At 38.8% G+C, this 23,780-nt stretch overlaps 1 protein-coding gene across 3 annotated transcripts; it reads left to right on the top strand.

The window, feature by feature from the left end:
- Positions 1–153: 153 nt before the first annotated feature.
- DNAJC12 (DnaJ heat shock protein family (Hsp40) member C12) lies at positions 154–23,780 on the top strand. Of its 3 annotated transcripts, XM_084634824.1 has the most exons (6): positions 154–233; positions 4,397–4,428; positions 13,782–13,860; positions 16,953–17,092; positions 21,181–21,382; positions 22,509–23,780. In XM_084634824.1, the coding sequence occupies exons 2-6, from the start codon at positions 4,423–4,425 to the stop codon at positions 22,601–22,603; spliced, it is 522 nt and encodes a 173-aa protein (XP_084490950.1). In that variant the 5' UTR covers positions 154–233; positions 4,397–4,422; the 3' UTR covers positions 22,604–23,780. The 3 variants fall into 3 exon arrangements, with proteins under 3 accessions (XP_084490950.1, XP_084490951.1, XP_084490949.1); XM_084634825.1 differs by lacking the exons at positions 154–233; positions 4,397–4,428 and adding an exon at positions 10,411–10,652 and having other exon boundaries at positions 21,280–21,382; XM_084634823.1 differs by lacking the exons at positions 154–233; positions 4,397–4,428 and adding an exon at positions 10,411–10,652.

The following is a 23,780-nucleotide window of genomic DNA, read 5'->3' as shown; positions in this document are numbered from 1 at the left end:
TCCGCGGAGGCCGCAACAACAACAAACCGGGTCACGTGAGGGAAGGTGGGGTGGGGGGTGCCGCCGTCACGTGACCCTGTACTCGGGCCTAGCGCACCAAGTAGATGCCCTCCCCGGTTCTCCCCCTCACGTGACCTACCTCCCAGCCACCCACAAGCCTTGGCCGTTGCGCGTGCAAGGCGTTATGTGAGGGGAGCGGACGCGGGCGGGTCTGAGGTGGGGCCATTGGAGGGGTGAGCAGCTGAGGCGCTGTGGTTTCGTGAAGGGCGCGGGGCTTGAGGAAGGAGGCCGTGCAATAAGGGCATGGACGGGGCAGTAGCTAAATGTACGGGTGGGATTACATGGAAAGAGGAAAGGGTCACACATATAGTAGGTTAGAGGGGCTGGGTTGTGTTCCTTGGAAGGACAGGGAGCAACCCAAAGATCTCAGCTCCGGTGAGGAGGGCTGTACCATTTTAACGAATGGTGCGTGTTAAAACTAATTTAGTTAAATCAATGGAAGTTTATATTTTAGATGCTTAGTTCAGATGAGTAGTTCTGTTTAACTTAATCTGTGTTTTGCATGATTTAAACTAAACCCCAGATAAGCCACCTTTAAATAGAAAGAAGTATGTATGCATGTGAAAACTTGCACAGGTTTAACTAAATCAGTTTAAAAACACACCTTTTAATTAAACTGGAACCAGTTTGTGTAGACAAGCCTAAAATCACTGGGATTCCTGTTTGTTTTTTTTTAATCCCATCAGAGTAGGAGAAAAAGGAAATCACTCCTGTCTGAGCAGCCAGGTTGGAGATGGGAAGAGAGAAATGGAGATATTACACATTACTGCCAACCACAAGTATTCAAAAATCTGAAATGGCTTAAAAATGAGACTTTAAAAAAGCCCAAATTTATTAAATTTTAATTTGCCTTTTGCTTTTGAGCCTCATGTTTTCAACCCTTTCTCTGCATTCTTTAGGGCTAGAAATTCACTTAATTTTTTTTTAAATGAAAGTTAAGATTCTCGCAATATATCTGCAGGAGATGACCAAGTATTATGAGTCTTGTTATAAAATCATGAGCTGGCAACACTATTAAATGTTACACTGTTCAAAAGGCAGTGGAATGGCCATCTCCAAATAGTAACAGATATTGCTATTGGTGTACGTTGGGCGTGTCTACATTATGTGGCATAGCATAGCTATAATGCCCATAGTGTAGACAATTCCTAGGTTGATGGAAAGAGGTTTTCTATTGATGTAGGTAATCCACCTTCCTGAGCAGGTTGATAGAATAATTCTTCTGTCGGTTATGCAACCACCGGGGGGGTTAGGTGGTCTTTACTAAAGTGCTTAGCATAAGAGCCAGCTTCTTCTGGAACTGGTGGGTGCTCAACCCCCCCCTCTGCCCTGGCCCCACCCCAACTCCACCCTTGCCCTGCCCCCTCCCGCCCTCATTCCAACCCCTTCCCCAAAGTCCCTGCCCCAACTGCGCCCCCTCCTGCCACCATTCCAACCCCTTCCCCAAAGTCCCTGCCCCTTCCTTGACCGTATTTGACTCCTTGCCCAAATCCCTGCCCCAGCCCCGCCTCTTCCCTGCCTCTTCCCTTGAGAGCGCCATGTTCCCGCTCCCTCCTGGCACTTGCTACAGCTGTTTGGCAGTGGCAAGGGCTGGAAGGGAGGAGCAGAGACTCGGTGTGCTGGGAGGAGGCGGGGGAGAAGGTGAGGCGAGGCAGGGGGGCACGGAGCTTGGCTGCCAGTGGGTGCAGAGCACCCACTAATTTTTCCCCCTGAAGTGTTATGCGTACATAATTAATGAGCTGCACATTTTTAATTTTTGTGCAGAAAAAAGCTGCTGCTGAAAAGTTGCCGCAGTTCTGCCTTTTGTCCACCAGAGGGTACTGTGGCACTAGAACACAGCAGCAGTTCCCAGTCAGCTAGGGAAGAGAAAGAGCCTGCCTTTTTCACAGTGCCTGTTGGGCCAGGTCAGGAGACAGGGGTTATGGGGCTGCTGGGGGGGTCAGACAGGGGTTCATAAGGGCTAGTGAGGGAGGACAGACTAGGGCAGGGGCTAAATAGGACTGGAGGCATAAGGCCACAGCGGGCAGGGAGGTGTGGGGCCACATGGTGATGGGGGAGGAGGTGCAGAGACACATAGGGACGGGGGCTGGCTGAGTGTGGGCACAGAGATGCATAAGGAGAGGGGGTGCAGGGCCACATGAGTATGGGAGAGTGGGTGTCTGAGTGGAGGTGGAGGGACACATATGGACAGGGGGTGCAAGGACACATGGGGATGAGGGGGAATAGGTGTCTGAGTGGGGATGGAGGGACACATGTGCCTGACTGAATGGGAGAGGCTAGGGATCAGCAAGGGTCTGCATGGGGGAAGCTCCCTAGCAGTCCCTCCCCCCAAAACCTGTTCCACACTTCCCCCCCCCCAATACCCAACAACCCTCCAAGTTCACACCCAGGCTCCTTCCCAGCAATTATTTCCCTCTCCCTCAGCTGCTTCATTACTCCTGACCTCCCCCCAGCCTTTGCACTGCTTTTGGAGGGTGCGGGAAATATGGTTCTGTATTGTAGTTTAAATGAATTATTACTCAAAGTTCTGTATTAATATTTCTAGTAAGGAATCTATTTGTTAAAAAACATTTTCTGAATCTTTTTTGTTGTCTGTATTGTTAGACATACTTGCCGATAGGTATTTTGAAATAAATGATCAAAATAATTGAAACTGGTGTGATTATATTATGTTATGTTGACAAATAAAATATGCAGAATTATGCAGAATTATTAATTTTTTGATGCAGAATTCCCCCAAGAGCAGTTTGTACAGTGCCTAGCACAGTGGGGACTTGGTCCTTGACTAGGGCTCCTAGACGCTGTGATAATACAAATAATAAATGCTGACAGCAACATAGACAACAGATTTACTTCAATTTTACTCCCATATCACCTAGGGACATGAATGTTATTAAATAGCTGTTCTGTCCTAACTAAACCCACTTCCTTTATCTTACTTATTGGATTCTGTGCAAAATCCTGCTATCTGAATTCAAAGTAGTGTAGGGGGAACAACAGAGAAATGACATTTTTACCTCTACTTCTTGTTTGCGTTTTACAAGCCAACTTTTTCTAACAAGGGCAAGTTAGCAACCAGAATGTCTATGTTCATGATCCTAAGTTCATACTACATTGTCCAGCTGTTGGGTCCCATTAAGATTCTGATGCCAATAATTGTAGGCGAGAAGCTAGGACACTGGACTGGGACTCAAGATACCTGGATTCTATTCCCAGCTTTGCCGCCAACCTGTTCTGTGACCTTGGGCAAACTATTTCACCACTCTGTTCGTCTCCCTGGCCACCCTTTGTCTGCCTTGTCTATTTAGATTGAGTTCCTCAGGGCAGGAACTGTTTCTTACTATGTTGGTATGGTGTCTACCATAATGCAGCCCAATCTTGGAGGTGATACTACTAATTGACATTTTCTGGTGCGAGAGAGAGAGTGGGAAGCAGATAGAAGAAGAACATGAGAGAAAAGTTACTTAGAATATTAGTGGATTCATAGATTCATAGATACTAAGGTCAGAAGGGACAATTATGATCATCTAGTGGATCTTTGTTTCTATATAAGGAGACGCTTAGTGGTCTAAAATATTAGATCTTCAAATATCTGATGTCTCAGACCTGCATCAATAGGATATATAAACTGAGTTCCCTGCAGTTTTCTGTGTGAATTTTGCAGAGCAGAACTTAACAATGGAGATGTCACACATTAAAGAGCTCATAATTTATTTTGTAAGAGTAGGGATTTGTTCTGGTGATATGTGCCACTTTACCCTGGTTCCTACCATTATGCAAAAATACATACACTATTGCATTGCACTACGTTGGTTACAGAAGCTGGTGTTTTGAGTTTTCATGATCTGATGTCTTTTTTTTTTTTTTTTTTTTTGGATAGCTGTACATAGGAGGATCGCTCCTAGTACTAGGTTGTGAACGACCGTTGGATGTTCAGTAGCAAAATTATTTTTCCATCTTTGCTTAGGCACCAATTCAGGAAAGCAATGTAGCATGTGCTTAAGTCATTTTAATTCAGGAAAGCTCTTATAGTTAGCTTCACTACAGTGTGACTTTAAGCATACGTTTAAGTTAAGCATGTGCTTTAGTGCCCTTCCTGAATAGAAACACTTCTCTGAATCAGAGCCTTAGTTTGAAGGCTTTTTGGATTAGGAACTTTTTTTTTTTCAAGATGTGTTTACAGACCTAGCATACTGGAGACCCGATCCCTTACTGGAATCTCTCTGTTCTTCCGCAATGCAAATATTTATAAATTAAATTATAACAGACTTTACACTGTATATTTGTGTGGATACATGATATTGTGTCTATGTTAACTTTGTTCTTGTCTCTACAGGTGAAAGCCTCTTCAGTTCTTAGACTATGAGGGTAAGCATGCACAGATTCAAATTGCATTGTGCATGTGTATTTTTGTTTATATATTTCCATAGACAGATGCCCTGTGTTCAGAATATCTGAAATTCAGATAATCAGAATTTTGGAAAAACAAAATTTTGGGTTTGGGGCACACTTGTAAAATTTGGACAGCTGGGGTTTGGTTAATCACAGTTGAAATAGAACAGAGGCTGTGAGAATATTGTAATTGAAAACACAGTCAGTGCTATCTTTAATTGTTGCACAATGCTTGGGCACAACAGAGATACCACTGTGAAGGGCACCTTAAAAACCGCTGTTGCTGTTGATTTGTTACTTTAAAATGTATTATATATATTCTGAAATGTTAAAGTATTTCTTCTTTGTATTTTCCTTCTGCAAATGTTAATCTATATAAAACCAAAACCTGTACAGAGGAGTCAGCAAATGGTGATCAAATCAGTGGCTTGACGTCATCTTCCAGTTTGTTTAGCTGTTTGTGAAATGAGCTGAAGACTGATACGATGCAAACAGTGTTTGCTTTTGAAAAATCAACTCCTGAATTTTTAAAGACGCAGCATTGCATTTTTCCAGCAGCCTGGCTCCCTCCATTCTGGTATTGGCCCATAGTAGTCTTCATGTAAATGGCTAAATCTAGGCGGTGAAGGTTGATATAGTTAATCTTTGTGATTGTAAACAGAAATAGAGTTTGTTTAAAATATGTACACACACGCATGCACATATATTACTGCCTAATATCACAAGCTATTAATAGAATATCTATGTTAACGTAAACATTAATTTTTACTAAATAAGACAATTACAACTCCTGGGTTGGGCACCTAGAATCTGGCCTTTTGTTTTCAGGTGTTGTTAAAGATCAGTTTTAAAAAAATAAACTTTAAGCCAAAATTTCTCCTGTTCCTCCTTAGCCTGAAAAGTGACCTTTCTGGGTGTAACTCAGGTAGAATTCCAATTGGTCATTTGAGTTGTCTTAGAAAGAAAAAGGGTTTCTCATGCTCTAAAGATTATTTTCCCCCTGTCATTTTTCAGAAAACTGAGAAATGGGTCCTTTCCAAAATTTTACATTCCCTTGACTAAGGACTTGTTACATGTACCGAAATAACTAAATCTGTTTTAATTCATACCTTTTTATTTTGGTGCATGCTTGTGTGTGGACACTCTTATTTTGGATTAAGAGACTCCTATTTTGTTTTAGTCATATTTAAATTTAGTTGAAATAATAAGGGGGAAAATAGCTGTACAGGGCTTGTCTAGTATATTTTAAAAGAATTAAAACTAGAGCAGTTATATTGGAGCATATTTGTGTGTAAGACAAGACCTTAGTGTTTGAGTGGAACAAGTGTCTGACATATTCAAGGACACTTAGGTTCTAAGGCTACATTCAAAAAATGGGTGCAAAAAATTAGGTTCCTAAATCCAAATTTAGGTCACAGTCCTTCTGTGTAAAGTTAAGTATTTGTGTGTGAGTAGTCCTACAGAAATCGTTGGTTCTGATTCAGGAAAGAATGTACTTAAATCCATCCCTATTCAGGACATCACTAACTTGAAGCATGTGCTTAAATACTATCCTGAATAGATAGCCTTTCCTGAATCTGGGCTATATTTTGTAAACACACTTCGACCTAAAGTCAGTGAAAGTGATCAAACTTCATACAGTTACTGTGGAAGTTCTCTACCATATGAGGGCAACCAAAACACAGAGAAAATATGTAAATAAAGGCAATACAAAATTAAAGCTAGCAAATACAGTGCATGACATTAAAAATTCTTTCATATCACACTTCTTGTGCCTTGTTTTGGGTTTTTTTGGTTTGTTTTAAATATATCCACAGTTAAAGATTTCAGTCCTCCTCCTCCTCCTCCGCTGCTCCTTGTTTAAGAAAAATAGCCACTGAAGTTCAGTATTTCCTGAGACAGGCTCAGTTCACGAGTCTTATTTGGTAAATGAATGGAAATAAACTATTTGGAAACTACAAAGTACGGAATTACACATACTAGATTTTCTTGTTTGTGCATGAAAGGCCAAATCATGGCAAAACTCCCATTGCATTCACTGGAACCAGGATTGGACCCTGTTAATTCACGTATAAGTAATACTGTGTAAACAATATTGGAGATAACATTCTGTTCGTAAGTGGCGAGTACAGAATTACAAATATGAGACTTCGTCATCTGTGCTAAATATGTACACTTATTTAGAAGTGTAAACAGATTTGTAGGTAACATTTTGTAACTGAATGGCAAAACTTCATTTAGATCTTGCCATTTCCTGGTCTGTGTTGTTTCTCTTTCAGATAACACTGTGTACATCTTAACAATATTTTCCTCTTTCATATCCTTTTTATTCATTATCCCTGGGACAGATTCTGCCATCCTTACTTATGTTGAGTAGTACCTTACTCCAGGAGTAGCCCTACTGAAATCTGGGACTACTTGTCGAGTAAGATACTACTTATCCTGAGTGGGATATTTCCACCTATATGTATGTGTGTTAATATGTTAGGATGAACTATCTTAAAGGGGTAGATTATACCTATCTCTAATGTAGCCATATGGGGAGAGGGTGAGAGTAAGGATTTTCCCCCACCCCCATACATGGCTGCAAAATGAGTAGTTATATAAGGAAACTCAGAGCAGCTGGAAGCTGCGCATCAGAAGCAGACATCCCCTAAGGTAGAAGTGAGTCAGGCAGGAGTAGGTAGAGTCATAGCTGTCTCCTGACCCCAATGTGCTGACCAGCAGAACTGACAGGTCACAGGATGGGCATATTGATCAAGTCTCCCATTATGTCAGGGAGATTGCTGTTTACAACCAATAAATGTTATCTCCAGCATAAAGCTATTGGGTACTTTTGGCCAGGCCAAGCCAAACCAAACCTGAGTGCCGCTGTGACCCTGTGCACCTAGTTGCAACCTCACTTAGATTTGAAGGGGATGGGTGTAGGGGCTTATGGGCCACTGCGATGATCATGCTAAATGGGGAGGGAGTGCCTGAGAGGGGAGGAGGAGGGTCAGGTGTAGGGGGAAAATCTATAGCCCCCCATCTTACATGGCTCTCTGCAGCCCCTAATCAGCTTCTCTTTAGGCTTTATTAGTAAATTGAGTACTACCACAACTCTCCTTTAAATTAATTTGAAAATGTTGTTGGTCAGTATGATGGTGGGAAGTATGCTACAGGTTTATAAAGAGATGCTGTAAATTACTGTTCACAGTGGAAACTTGAGAGAGAGGGTGCTTTTTCTGTGGCGTGATGGTTTCCGGGCGCTACTGCACCTATGCATTGCCCCTCACAGATTGCACAGTTAGTCCTCAATAATTACTAATGTGTGCAGCATTCCATATTTAAACATTTACTAAAGATTTTCACCAAGAGAGCCTTTTCTTTATTATTACTGTTTGGTTCTCTACATCAGCAGTTCTCAACCAGGGGTCTGAGGCCCCCTGACGGGCGGTGAGCAGGTTTCAGGGGGTCCGCCAAGCAGTGCCAGCACTTGACCCACTGGGGCCCAGGACAGAAAGGCAAAGCTCCACTTCTCCGAGCCCCACCACCAGGGCCTGAAGCTGAAGCCTGAGCAGCTTAGCTATGCAGGGCCCACTGTGGCATAGGGCCCTGGGCAATTGCCCTGCTTGCTACCCCTTAATGCCGGCCCTGCTTGTTATATTCAGAAAAACAGTTCTTGTGGCACAGGTGGGCCATGGAGTTTTTATAGTATGTTGGAGTGCCTCAGAAAGAAAAAGGTTGAGAACCCCTGCTCTACATCCTTCATTTGGGAACTGGGAAGCAATTTTTCAGAACTGTTGATTTCTTCCAACTATTTTTAAAAAACCAAAAAACAAAGCAGATAGAGTTTTCAGACTTCTCCTGAGGAGCCATATTTGTGATTTTAACACACTCAAATGTTTTCAGTATTGATTCATGATTTGAAATTAATGTTGTGTTGTAACTGAATTAATATTTCCTTCTCTCTATACCATATCTACAATTCTCTATCCTAATAAACTTTCTGAATATACAATAAAAACCTCAGGAAACTCTAACAATAAAACCACCTTTAGTAAGTTATGGTTGTAGAAGAACATCTATTAATTTATAGTATGACAATTTTACTTCTATAGTTATAAAATACCATTCGCTAAGGGCAGAAATCGTAGTTAAGGTTTCATAAACAACACTAAATCTGCCTCTGGATCCTTTGCCATCCTCTACCTAGACATTTATATTTACATTTCTAGCATGGGCTGCTAAGCCTACTAAGGAACCATATGCAAAAACAAAGTACATAAAATAATGACTACATTAATTTATTTCACAGCAATTGTGTGTTTTAAAAGCAATATTTAATGCCATTAAACATCTTGGGATACAAAGTTCTTACAGAAAAAGGGACAAATGAAACAAAAAAGGAAAAATGAGGTTCTTAGTTCACCCAATCTTGCAAAGACTCATGCTTATATAGAGAGTCCAGTGGAGGTCAATGAAAATGATTGGGGGCTGGGGCACATGACTTATGAGGAGAGGCTGAGGGAACTGGGGTTATTTAGTCTGCAGAAGAGAAGAGTGAAGGGGGATTTGATAACAGCCTTCAACTATCTGAAGGGGGGTTCCAAATAGGATGGAGCTAGGCTGCTCTCAGTGGTGGCAGATGACAGAACAAGGAGCAATGGTCTCAAGTTGCAGTGGGCGAGGTCTAGGTTTGATATAAAGAAAAACTACAGTATTTCAGTAGCAGATGGTGAGGCACTGGAATGGGTTACCTAGGGAGGTGGTGGAATCTCCATCTCTAGAGGTTTCTAAGGCCCAGCTTGGATGATTTAGTTGGGGTTGGTCCAGCTTTGAGCAGGGGGTTGGACTAGATGACCTCCCGAGGTAAGGTGACCAGATGTCCCAATTTTATAGGGACAGTCCTGATTTTTGGGTCTTTTTCTTATATAGGCTCCTATTACTCCCCCACCCTGTCCCGATTTTTCACACTTGCTGTCTGGTCACCCTATCCTGAGGTCTCTTCCAACCCTAATAATCTATGATTCTATCACATGCTTAATTTTACATATGAAATCAATGGGCCTTATTACATGTATAAAGTTGGGCACATATCTGTGAGTCTTTGTCAGATGGAGGCCTTGATCATTAATCATATTTTAAACCTGAAGAATTTAATAACACTTGACAGTAAAATGGGTTAAAAGAAAAGTATATGCATTTAACTCCCAAGAAACACAACTTGCAAGATATTCTCAATTAGAGGTTTAAAGATCTCCACCAAGAATCTCTTTATTACTCACTCTTGAGAAATCAGAAAGTCCCAACAGTCACCATAATCAAAGAGTGAGTACTTCATATTGTCTTCAAAGAGTCTTAACATTATGGAATACAGAATTGACACAAAAAAGCCTAAAACTGTGAATGCGATGGTAGTTAATTAATTTTTCTAGCCTGTGTGTTCTGAGAAATATCAAGATGAAATCCTGGCCCTACTGAAGTCAGTGGCAAAACTCTTAATGAATACAATGGGTCTGGGATTTCATTCTGAGAAAGTTAGCAATCCTGTGATCATAATTTAAAGTAATTGCTATGGTTTTCCATGCTTGATGCATGTTTTTGCCTTGCTAAAATTGAGGCAAAATTTACAATTTATAGCAGAAGAAAAATTTGTTTTAGGAGATTTAGGGCCCACTCCAGCAAAACACTTAAGCATGTACATAGTCTCACTGAAATCAGCAGAAGTACTCCTGCTTAAAATTAAGCCTATGCATAAATCATAGCATGATCCAGGCCTAAAATGATAGTGAGATTTTATTTGGTATCCTGAATGCTTTTCAGTCTGAAGAGGCAGATCATACAGTTGAATAATATTTAAATTACCTTGAAAACTACAAATCCCAGAGAACATTGCAGACACCAGGGTTGTGCAATGTTACAGTCCTCCTGTAAAGAACCAATGACAAACAGAGAATTCAGGAATCTCAGATGACATCTCAGTGTATTAAAAAGCACTGTAGGGAGCCCTAAACCAGACTGCAAAAAGCAGTTTTCCCTGAACTACATTTAAACAATCCTATAAGCTTTCTATTGATAGTTTATACTTTCCTCTTGGTGCGCATCAGCTGTTGGGGAAAAAAGCTGTTTGACTAGTCCAAATGGATGCAATTTTGAACTGCAATCTGGATGATATGGAAGATTATTACATCTTGCTAGGATGTGATGAACTATCCACGGTAAAACAATAATTCTGTTTTCTTTGCCATGTTAATGATAGTTTGTTTTGGGTTTGTATGTTTTCAAGGGGAGTTTGAAGTTAATGTTTATCTGTGAATGTATGATTATTTGAAATGCAACATGTACCTGCTCTCTTACCTACATAATACCTTTGAATTTCTCTTCCTCTATTAATCTCAGTAACTGATTTCTTTGACACAATTAAGCTTTTAGAATATAGTTCATAGTAAAGATGCTCTATAATACAAGCTGTATTTTAACATCTTGAATAGCTTATTTTTAATGTAAATAATATTTTGTTTATTAAGTTAGTTCCATTGTGATGTCAGAATGCACTTTGAAACACTTGTAAAATATTAATTGTAGGCTGTTACACAATATATTGATGTTCTTAAAAGGTGGCAGCAGATAAGTATTGTCAGTGCAACTAGTATAAGAAAGGTGAAAATGTTCTCCTCTTTGTCAGTAATTGGTAATGATATTCAGTTTCTAAGATAATCATGTATCACTTTTGGAAATATATAGCCATTGCTTGGGAGAAAAATATGAATGTGTTTAAAACAAACAAACCCCACCCTAGCCCCTCCTGTCCTATCCCAAAATACTGATGTTCAAATGCTAGTTTTCTACACTCACTTGGGTAGCAGTTGCATGTCATCTCATACCTTAGGATAAAATCTATCTCAAAAGCTGTTGGATGATTGTAACTAAAACAAGAGTTCCTCTACTTCCTAAAGTTGTCCTAAATTACATTTTCTAATTATGTACATTCAGGAACATGCTAAAATTTTAAAACTAGCTTCTGTGTCAATTGAAGTAATACTGGGTGTTAGGCTTTTTGCTTTCTAATATTTCTGCTACAATTGTTAATATATATGGGTTAAATGCTTTGTTCTGCAAATGTAATTAAATACTCTACCAATGTGTTATCACTAATATAGACAAAAGTCCTTGATATGCACCTAAATACATTTGTAAATATAATCAGAAAAATATAGAATTCTTAATCTATTATTGAAAACAAGTTTAAGTATTTTTTGAGAGGAATTTTAATACATCCCAGCAGGTGGCAGTACTAATTTTTTTTATTTTAGCTTTTTTCCAGCTTTTTTTTTTAACAGATGAAAAAAGTTAATGCATTAATTCTGTTTTATAGTCTTAGGAAGAGATGCATATTTCAAGCACATACTGTAAACCCTTTTTAAAGTTACTTTGAAGTGAAAAATAATGTGTTGTAATAACTGCTTACTGGTTCTGAAAAGTAATCTGTTACATATTATTTATTCAGAGAAGCAACCAATACTCTTTGTTTACTGTTGCCCTGTGAGTATGACTTGTATATGTGAGAGTGTGACGCTTTTGAGTACCACTGTTACATGCCTATAGGAAAAACATATTTTTTTGTATTTTTAAAACATGGCAATATTTTCAAGATTTAAAATATAATTTGTATAATAAAATTGTCACCTAATGAAAACTTATTGAAAATATGGTTTAAATATTTATAGCAATATAGGCTCCTGTGCTTTCTCTTTCATGCATGTACAGTGGCAAGCCTACTCCTGCAGATCCCAGCTTGGGCCTTGATCCTGAAAGATGCTGAGTACTCTGATTCCAATTTAGCAAAGCACTTGAGCACATGAGTAGTTCCATTCATTTCAGTGGAATTGCTCATGTAGTTAAAGTTGACTATGTGCTTTGCTGGATCAGGCCCAGCGTACTCAGCCCTTTGCAGTATCAATCCTCAAGGGAGTGGAGGAACTGAAGGGGGCAGAGGCATGACAGGGCAGTGCAGCAAAGAGCTTCCATCAAGAAGCCCCTTGCATCTCATGAATCTGCAGGTTTGAGAGAAAGGGATGGTCAAATCTATAGCCTCCTACATCAGGAAGTATTTCTTATTTCAGTTTAGAGGAGTCCCAGACTCCTTACTTGGTAAAATCTATTACTCTCTTTCTGTATCTTGATATTTTTCCTTAGCTTATTTTTATTATCTTATTTTTTATATTAATAATTCATGTTATATTTAGGTCTGAAAAGTAATGAGATGACATTTTCAAAAAGTAATGTTACTGTAAACAGTGTCATTTAAAATCCCTGCATATAAATAGTTTTTAGAGATGTATTGGTAACTAGTCTCTCTGCTGAGTACCTAGTTCCAACAATCTGTATGTAATTGCTGGTTTTTTTAAAATTCATAATTTATTAGATTTAAAAACTGAAGACACCATACTAATGTGTATACCTACAAAGAGTAATAGAGTGCAACAATGCAAAGTGTAAAATCTGTAAAAGCACCATAGCTGTCTGTTGTTTTTCAGGCAACTTGCTCAGTGAAATTGGACTGACTAGTTGAATGACACAATACTTTGCTTTAAAATAAAATCACATAATTCTTAATTCTCAATAATTCTCAGTTGTTAAAGGGAATGAAGGGGTGGGCTAGGGATTTTCACAAACTGCCAAACTGAGTAATTAGTAATTATATATATATATATATATATATATATATATATATATATATATATATATATATATATATATAATTACTCAGAATATATATATGGTTAAATAGTAACTTGCTACAAGATGTTATCAGAGTTTGAGTTTCACTGGTATAGCATGTTTTAGCTGCCTGGAGCTCAGTTGAGGATGCGCTAAAAGCCTTAAATTGGTCCCCAATTCCAGTTTGTTGCTGAATGAATCGTTAGTCAGCCTGTTTCTTAAGAGTTGAACTATCATTAAAATGCTGCATTGGCACAGCTGCACCGATATAGCTGCGCTGCTGTAGCACTTTAATGAATTCTCCTGTCAGCATAGTTAATCCACCTCCCCACAAGTCTTGCAAGTGTGAACCTTTACTTATAGTTTTCTGAAAACCAAAGCGTACAGCTATGGAAAAATATATGTTCATGAAGAAAAGGGTAAAGACGGGAGTACAGAGAACAAAATTAAATTAGCGACACAGCTGTCAGATGGTTCTTGTTATATATTTTGATTATACAGGATCTTGTAAAATCAAGGGAGCTAACACCCCTCCTCCCAGTTTCCCCCCGCCCAAAAGCCCAATCTCCAAAACCTTTGTATGTGTGTATGTATTTATGTATTTTAAATGTTGATATTCTATTTAGGTTGAACAAATTCTTGCAGAGTTTAAGGTTAAAGCCCTTGAGTGTCACCCTGACAAACATCCTGGAAACCCTAAAGCTGGTATGTAGTCTTTCCTATTTAAAAACAATCTATTGTCTTAAATTATAATTAAGGCATTGAATGCAGCCTAAAAGCCATCAGTAAATACTGTTTCCCATTTTAATATTCTATAATTTTTACAGATATGGAATGTACTCTCTTAAATGTCAAGCCTTAATATTTTGCTGTAATGCTTACATAATCATGGATATTAGAACATGAAGACAATTGTTAGATTATCTAGTCCAGGAGTTGTCAAATTTTTTATAGGATGATGCACATTTTAAACCAGAGATTGTCTTGTGGACCACATCCCCTCCCATGCATGATTGCATGCACTATCTCCTCTCCAAGTGGGAATCAAATGACATATTTGGGTTAACTACAATAATTGCTCACATGAAAAGTAACATTAGGAAAATATTTAATGTATTTTAGCTTTTTTTAATGTAAGTTAGCAGCTGGAAATAAGGAGGACCCAGCACCATGTGACAGGCCAGCTCTCCGCAGACTAACAACAAACATCAGAAATTGTGGAAATGCTGTCAGTCACGCAAATACACCTCTACCCTGATATAACGCTGTCCTCGGGAGTCAAAAAATCTTACCGCGTTATAGGTGAAGCCGCATTATATTGAACTTGCTTTGATCCACCGGAGCGTGCAGCCCCGCCGTCCCGAAGCGCTGCTTTACCACGTTATATCCAAATTCATGTTATATTGGGTAGTGTTACATCGGGGCAGAGGTGTAACCTGGCCCCCATAGCAGTGCCTTGAGGAAAAAACGGATACTCTGAGACAGATTTATCTATCCATAGCCAACAGGGTCACTGTCATCAATGACCACAAACAATTTGAATACTTACTCTGGCCTTCTTTATGTCTATACAAAATGCACAGAAAAAAATAAGATAAACAGTATATTGAAGGTGATCATTCCCTACTCTTCATTAAGTTTCCATGTATCACCAAATGTGTTGATTTGTTGTTGAACACTGAACTAGTGCATCTGTGTGTACAAACATCATAGGCCCAGATCATGGAAATTATAGTACATGGAAAAACTCCCAAAACAAAGATTAATTTGATGACAGAGTGCAACACTTAATATTGGACATGTTTGTATTAAACCAGTTATAACAAGACAGTGCTCTGTGATGCACATTTCTGATACTCCACCCAAAAACTTTGAGGCTGATTCTGCCTTCTGCTACTCATATTGAAATCAGTGGGACTATTCTTAGAGTGAGGGACTACATGATGACTGGGATTTTCAGAGTGGTTTAAGGAAATTAGGCACCCAAAATCCTTTTGAAATTTCCACTCCCTTAGGCCCCTTTGAAAATTCCAGCCCATATGAGGAAGGGGAGCAGAAGCAGGACCTCTTCTCCCAGTTTAAAATATTCTCAGCTATAGACTACTGAGTTCTTAAAGCCCTTTGAAAGTATTATTGCAGAATAACTAAATCAAATGTTCCATTTCAGTTAATGCACAAAAATACCTATACAAATTTTCTCTCAGTTTAATTGGAGGCACACTGACAAACATAGTGTGGTAGCAACCACACAGGAGATTAAAGTTCGGGATTCTTGCTTGCACCCTTCTCCCGGAATAGTAGAGGCACTACACCCAAGAGGATGAAAGAGTATTCACTGTCCACTGACACCTTCAGATGTCTTGAGAGTGATATTAAGTTGCACTTAGCTCTTTTTGGCTTTCTGAAATGAGTCAAGGCCCCCATCAAATTGATGGGGGAATAAAAAATAAAATGGAGTGTGATTCTTCATTTTGAGAGAGCCAGAGACGGATCCCTCCAAAATCTGTTGAAGAGTCCACCTTTTACAAAATGATTTTAAATCCTACTTTCCAAAATATATTTAAACATGCTTGAAAGAGCAACTGGATAACAGGACCAAATTCTTCTGTAAACAAACTGAGGCTACCCCATTGACTTCAGTGAGGAGGCAGGGGCATAAGTGAGATTCAAATCTGGTCCATTGCTTGTAATTTTTAGTGTTAAATTGAAGTAAAAATAAATCACTTTTAAAAAAGGGAGCCCAAGACCCAAATAGTGGAGCAGTCTTATGTATTAAGAGCAAACAGTTTATGCTTCATTTACTTGAACAGTCTACTAAATGCCTTACATTTTCACAGTAGAGTAAACATTTAATTTGTCTGATTCATTTCAATTCCACGTATTAAAAATAATTATCAAACCAGACTGCTTTTTATCCCCCCAAAATTGGTCACACCGGAAAAAAGAAACAGAATTAAGAAAAAAAAATCCTGTGTGTTGTTTGATTTATGCTTATCAGCTTTGGTTAGTGTTTGAGTTCAGCATATTTCAAAAGAAGACTCTACTATGAATAATAATAGTAAGCCACTCTAATAAGGGTGACTCATAGATAAAATGTAAATTTGTAACCTTTACACAAATAGTAACACACAGCTGCATCCTTAACAACCATTTTCTAAAGAATTTTTACTCCTGCAAGAGAAATGAGAGATCTTATTCACACAATCTGGAATTTAAGTTAATATCTTATTATACCCACAAAATTTGTGAGGTTAAGCAATGCCGTTAGCTAATCTGTACTATGCTATGTTAAGATTCTTCTGCTTGCTGCTCATATAATGTAATTATGCTTCCTTCTTACTGTCCCTTGGTGGTATGTTCTGCTCTAACTTCCTTGCTGCTTTGGATCATACTGTGTTCCGTGTGAAATGCTGTCATGCTATTGCAATGTTGGTTTTTAAATGGGGTGACACCTCATGTGTTTTGCTTTGAATACCACATAATTTTGATAGCCCTCAAGTGTATAAAGCTTCTAAACCAAGAGACAAAAAGGATCCACATTTTGACATTTGCATTGAATTGTTCATCTGAAAGAGGGCATCAATTGTCCACTAAAGGTGTTACTGTTGAGTCAGCTAAGACTTCCTCAAAGCAGTGAGCAGAACTGCCACATCCCTTCATCACTCTTTTATTCTCTTTTTCTGCCCCAACCTGTATTGCTGTTACATAGCTATTTATTGGTCATTCCTGTTCCACAGAGGAATTAATTTATTTAAAAATAAGTATTTGATGTAACATCCTTTTGGTTTGTGTTTTAGTGGAGAATTTTCAGAAGCTGCAGCAGGCTAAGGAGATTCTTACTAACGAAGAGAGTCGAGCTTGTTATGATTACTGGCGACGAAGCAAAATTACCATTCCATTCCAGCAGTGGGAGGCTCTGAGCAACTCCATAAAAACGGTTGTTTTTTGTTTACCTAAATTTCCTGGGTATACATTAGCATTAGGAGATTAGGTAGGTCTATGGGAAGGGAAATTCTCCCATGGGCAAGACAGGATGGGTCAGAGATTGAGGACTGTTCATTATATCAGCCTTCTATTGTTTTTTAATCAGTTTCCCAGTGTTGATCTGATGGAGGAAAGGACACTAATTAGAAACGGTGCTGCTGTGTGACCAGAAATACTCCCCCAAAATTGCTGCATAGCAATATGTAACAAGAGTGCAGAAAAATACCCCTGAATTCATAAAAAAAACAAATGCCACAAACTGGAAGGCAGTCAGCTGATATAGACATTTATGAACACATACGTGACAAAACTCTGATAGCTGTTTTTGTTCTCAGGGACAATATAGGTTTTATCTTGTATTTCTGTTAGTCCCATAGCAACTTTCTCAACATTTCAAAAAACTTCAGTCATTTAAAAATAATTTACTTGGGATTGAAAGTGGCTATATGATCTAGGTTAATCAAAGGAATGTACTATGATAAAAGACTCGTGGTATATTTTAAGTTAGTTTTTAGAATGATTACTGGGAGTGAAATCCTGGCCTCATTAAAGTCAATGGCATACTGTCATTGACTTCAGTGGGGCCAGGATTTCATCCTAGGAAAATAAATCTTCAGTAATTTCTTTAATGAGAATATTGAATAGATTTTTGATGTAACCAGCATACCAACAAAAAATGTAATCCCATAGTATCTGAAGTTGTTATGGTTTTTTCCTGTTGGCTGTGAGGATTTATATGACAAACTGGAAATACCTGTATATCTGTAATATAACCAGTTGTTTTTCCTAACAGTTGATAGATTCTGACCTAATAAATAATCATGATAAATGATATTTACATAAATATTTTTCTAGTTCATAAACAAATGATCCTTTCTGGTCATTTCTTTATTTTTCAGAACAGATTTTTGTTTACTTTCTAGTCTATATCAACTTCTGTTGATTTATATTTTTATTGATGCTTGTGAAAATGAGTGAGTCATTGCTGTGTATTAATTCTGTTGATGTCACCACTGCCCTGAACACTGAGTACAGCAATTCATTTTGAGAAGATATACTCTATGAAGATAAATAATCTGGAAGATGCTAATTATGTCTGAGCAAACCACACTATTTAGAAGTTTTGATATTTTGTCTTTGATGTGACTGCCAGGTATCAGAGGTATTAATTTATTGTGTTCAGGCACCTTAGATGTTTTTTCCACAAACTTTATTTCCGGCTAATTATATGTAGCTATTCGTGATTTTTTTAAACCATCTTCCTGGAATGCAAGCTAGGAAAACAGGTAGAAATATAGTGGTTTATAGTAGCAGTAGATGGCATTCATTTATGATTACATAACACACAATTACATTAGTGTAGGTGTACATGCAAATTTATTTTTGTACAGTGAGTGAAGCTTTTTAAACATTGTTTTTATGATCAGTGTGTAACTTCGAATAACATGGAGTAATACAGTGTGGGAGATCTTTCCAGCATAATTTACAAGCCTCTAAATGTCAGAATTAGCAGCATCTGTCCTGGTCCCTCTACTTACATCAGTCTGGAAAAGGGGAAAAGTGCCAGATGAGTGGACCAATGGAGTTATAGTGAAGACACCAAAGAAAGGAACTCTCAGTGATTGTAATAACTGGCGTGGTATCACACTTTTATCTGTGCCAAGCAAAGTATTGTGTAAGATCATAGTTCAGCGTATATCAGAGGCAGCTGATAGCGTTCTCAGAAAAGAGCAAGCTGGTTTTCAGAAAGGGCGCAGATCCACAGACCAGATCTTCACTCTACAAAGCATAATAGAACAGTGCTTAGAATGGCAATGGCAACTTTACATAAATTTCATAGACTTTGAGAAGGCTTTTGATAGCATTTCAGGACCAGACTATGGTACATTCTGCCGGCATATAGAATTCCTTTTCCTATAATCAGTGTCATCAAAAGCTTCTATTTCAACTTTACATGCAGTGTTGATCACAAGTGAGCTCAGTTTTGAAGTCAAAACAGGAGTACATCAGGGGTGTGTCATGTCTGCAACCCTCTTCAACATTGCCATCGACTAGGTAATGTGGTGTACAACAGAAGACATGCCAAAAGGCATCCCTTGAAGACTTGGACTTTGCAGATGATGTCGCTCTCCTATCACATACCCAACACCATATACAAGAAAAAACAACTCGACTCAACTCTTTCAGCTAGCAAAGTGGACTGAAAATCAACCACAATAAGACATATATCATGACCTTTAATATCACCGTCACCAGTATGGATAGAGGATTAAGTTCTCACTAATGCAGAAACATTCACATACTTGGACAGCACCATCAGCCAGGACAGTGGAACAAGCCAGGACATCCAGAACAAAATCAATAAAGCCAGGAACACCTTCAGGAATGTCCCGTTCTTGTCAACTGCTAGAAATGGCCCACCTTGATTATCACTACAAAAGGTTTTCACCCCCCCACAGTAATTGTAATTCAGCTCCATCCTAGGAAGACCAGTTGGCTCAGCAACAGTACAAGTTACTTTATTCATCCATCAGAGACTTGGTGGAGTGTCTGAAAGGGCCAGAAGAAAACCAGGATTTAGATCCACCAAGAGGAGGAAATTTTGCCATTGACTTCAGTGGATCTAGGATTTCACCTGGTGTGGCTGCTTTTTCTCTTTTTTTAACGAAGCAGAGAGCAAAATATCACCATTTTCCTTGAAAGGTCTTGTGCAGACACCCCCTCTGCCCCAAACTCTGGAAAGAAAACTGTATCCATGAAAGACTATCTTTAAGTTTTCCTTGTAAGTTGAGGAAAACCTACACTTTTTTAAAAAATTATGTATGCTTGAATGAATATATGTATATAAAGCTGTTGATATGCTTGGTGCTTTGCAAACAGATGTTCTCAGGATTTTTCCACTAATTTTGCTGGTGGGAAATTTTTTTTTGCATACATCTACTAGGTCCCAATCGTGCAATATCACGATCACCCTCAATTCAATTAAAATGAATGTGAATTGAGAATATACAGTACCATGCACAATTGGGCCCTACTAGAGGTGAGCAAACAAATTGTCCTGCAAACAAATGTGAAAAAATGTCTGAGATCATTTGCCTATAAAGCACCATACATAAGGATTGGAGGATCAGTCCCTCCAAGCTTGATTCAGTTCCAGTTAAAGTCAATAGGAGTATTTCCATTGACTGCAGTGGGAGTTAGACCTAGGTAACACTTCCAGAAATGCTTAAGTCCCATTTTCAAAAGTGGCTAAGCTCTGAAATGCTTGTGTGACTTTTGAAAATGGAAATAAGCTTCTAAATCTCATAGGTGCTCTTGAAAATTTTACTGAGCAGATGGTGGGCAAAATATATTAATACCTTAGAATTATTTGCTGCATCTCCACTTGTCCTCCTTTATCCCCATCCAAATTTAACTATAGATGAACATCACCCAAACTACTCAACTGTTAATTCCAAAATTCAATTTCATTTTCCTAATGATCTGTAATTTCCAGAAAGCATTCTAGAGTAGTGGTTCTCAACCAGGGGTCCAGGGTCCCCTGCGGGGGGGGGGGGGGGGGCGAGAGCAGGTTTCAGGGGGTCTGCCAAGCAGGGCCAGCATTAAACTTGCTGGGACCCAGGGTAGAAACCCGAAACCCCACCACATGAGTGTGAATCCTGGGGCCCTGAGCCCTGCCACCCAGGGATGAAGCTGAAGCTTGAGCAATGTAGCTTCCTGGGGGGCCCTGTGGCATGGGGCCCCAGGCAATTGTCCTGCTTGCTACCCCCTAACACTGGCCCTGACTTTTATATGCAGAAAACCAGTTATTGTGGCACAGGTGGGCCATGGAGTTTTTATAGCATGTTGGGGGCGGGGGGGAGAGGCTCCGAAAGGAAAAGGTTGAGAACCCCTGTCCTAGAGCATACTTCTGTTAGTTAAAAAGAATAAACCTGAGTAACTGCACACTGACTCCTTTAAAGTAGAAAACTAGCCTATGTTATGTTTAAAATTTAATGTACAACTTAGATTTGTCCATTTGTTATTTTTTGATTTATTTAGTCAATGCACTGGGCTGTCAGAAGTAAAAAAGAGCCAATGCTGGAAGCACCTGAGCTAAATAATAGCAACAACATAACTAATGACACTTGGGCCCAACAGGCTGAAAACAGTAAAGATGGATTGTCAGATGAGAGAAGGGAACAAGACGATGCTGAGACTTTTGGTGAGAAGCCACAATCACCAAAGAGTCCAGACTCTCCAAGTAAGTGGAACAGTGATGTGACAGATTTCAGTGTTTAGACATTTTTACTGAACTTTTTAGTCATGGAAAACTCCCATCTAATTAAGTGGAAGATTTGCTTGAGTATGATATTCAGGATTGGTCCTTAAAGGATAAACTGGATAAGAAATGGGTGACTACATAATTTTTTCAATAATTCCCATTTCCTTAGTTTCCTGTACATTTGCATATGTCTTATTACTTGCTGTGCACATGTAAGAATATTAGACAGAGAACATGATTTTCAGAACTGTGAGTACAATTAATGTGATCGCTCATGCAGTTGGCCACTTGTATGCATAGAGTATAACTAAGATGACTTCACATTCAAGTAACTGCATATGTACAGTTTTGAAAATCAGGGCCTGAGAGGTGCAAATTGCAATACTAAGGATTCCAATAGCTGTAGGCTCTTAATTTAACTAGCTATCTCAATTAGGGCCCAGTTTTATACCACTCGTGTCCTGGATTTTGATCACTCTCCTTACAGTGTGTATGGTAATGTCCATTGTTTCATGTTCTCTGTGTATATAAATCTCCCCACTGTATTTTCCACTGAATGCATCCAATGAAGTGAGCTGTAGCTCATGAAAGCTTATGCTCAAATAAATTTGTTAGTCTCTAAGGTGCCTCAAATCCTCCTTTTTTTTTTGCGGATACAGACTAACGCGGCTGCTGCTCTGAAACCTGTCTTCTGACAGTGGCCAGTGCTAGGTGCTTCAGAGAGAATGAATGTTGCCCATATTTGATCAGTTTGTTAATAGTTTTTGTTCAGATGACACCTTTGTTCAGACGTTCTCTCTCTCCTCCTCCCTCTCCATCCCGACCAAGGATTGAAACTTCATGCTAAAGACCTACATTTGACTTATATTTCAGTCACAATAATCAAGACCTACTTTAGCCAAAGTGGGTGAGGTAATATCTTTTATTGGACCAATTTCTGTTGGCGAGAGAGAGTCCAATAAAAGATACTACCTCGCACACATTTTCTCTCTGATATCCTGCTACTGACACAGCTACAACAACACTATAACTACTTTAGCCTAATCAGTTTTAAATGTTTCTTTGTAATAATTCATTTCCTCTCCCTTTTTTTCTTTTTTCATAGGATTTTTAGATTCAAATTGCTTGCACTTGCGTTTCCGCTGGTCAGGTGATGCCCCTTCAGAGCTTCTGAGGAAGTTCAGAAACTACGAAATATAAAGTGCGAGCCCAAGACACATGACAGCATGGAATTGTCTGCTCAACAGTGCAGTATTTTTTGTCCATGGTTAAAACTTGTTTGTATCTTGTGCCTGTTCACCATTATTTGAATGTTCAGTTATGTGGCTTTGTAATACTGATCTGTTATCACACTTTGTATAAGTATTTTAGGTGGAAGAATTTTGAGGGCCAGCCACTATCTTTATTCAGTATTAGCATAAGTAACAATTATATGCATAAAGTGGTCCAGTGTTTTATATCAGTTTCCTGTGTTCTTCTTTAGTATACAATCAGATGGCTTTTCTGTCCGCATTAAACATATAAGAATGTATTGTGCATATATATTTCTTGCAGGATGAAGAACTCATGGTATTAAAAAATAATCTCCCAAATCTGAATGACAATGAATTTTAAATACAGCTGTGTATATTTCTAAATTAGATATTTTGGGCCTGATACTCCACTGCCTTGCACATTGTGTAGTCATTCAGACCTATGCACAGTGCGTGCAAAACAAGTGTAAATAATTGGAGAGTTCCGACTTGGTAATGTTTTGCACTGGTGTTAGTGACTAAATGAGATAGTGGAAAATCAGGCTCATTAAGTTTTAACATGAGCAACAATTAACATGAAACACTTTGATTCTTTGGGCAATGTTACAAATTTTTAACACTGTATAACCTACATATAGGATATAATGATAGTGCTAAAATGGATTTGTGGCTTGAAGGCGTTTTGTTTCTTGGGTGGCCAGCTAACTTTACAGCAGCAAAGTTAAGTTACTGCAGAATATATACATAAATATTGACTGTTCTTTTAATTTCTTGGATCCAGATCATCCCCTGAAGTTTCCTGCCTACCATCTCTTCAAATGGGAGAGATTTGAGGGGGGCCATGCAGAAGAGAAAGTGTGAAGCCTCCCTAAAACCCATGAATATTTGGGAGCTTCAGGGTAGGTTAACCCAGATCAACAGAGACAAAGATGTCTCCTGTCTCTGTGCTTATACAGGGAAACTATGCTATCACTAGCTCAGTTACCATGTGGTTAGCAGCTGCCAAGGAAACCTTACCTAAATATTATGATTATTGTATCAGATAATTCTTTGGCCAATAGTTGCCATACAACTGTGGAGTTATTTTTGTGTTATGCAAAATAAAATACCGTTAATACCATTCA

This window comes from Lepidochelys olivacea (assembly GCF_965140295.1).
Source record: "Lepidochelys olivacea isolate rLepOli2 genome assembly, chromosome: 7".
NCBI lineage: Eukaryota > Metazoa > Chordata > Testudines > Cheloniidae > Lepidochelys > Lepidochelys olivacea.
The sequence above is the reverse complement of the archived record's forward strand: the minus strand, read 5'-3'. Positions and strand labels throughout refer to the sequence as shown.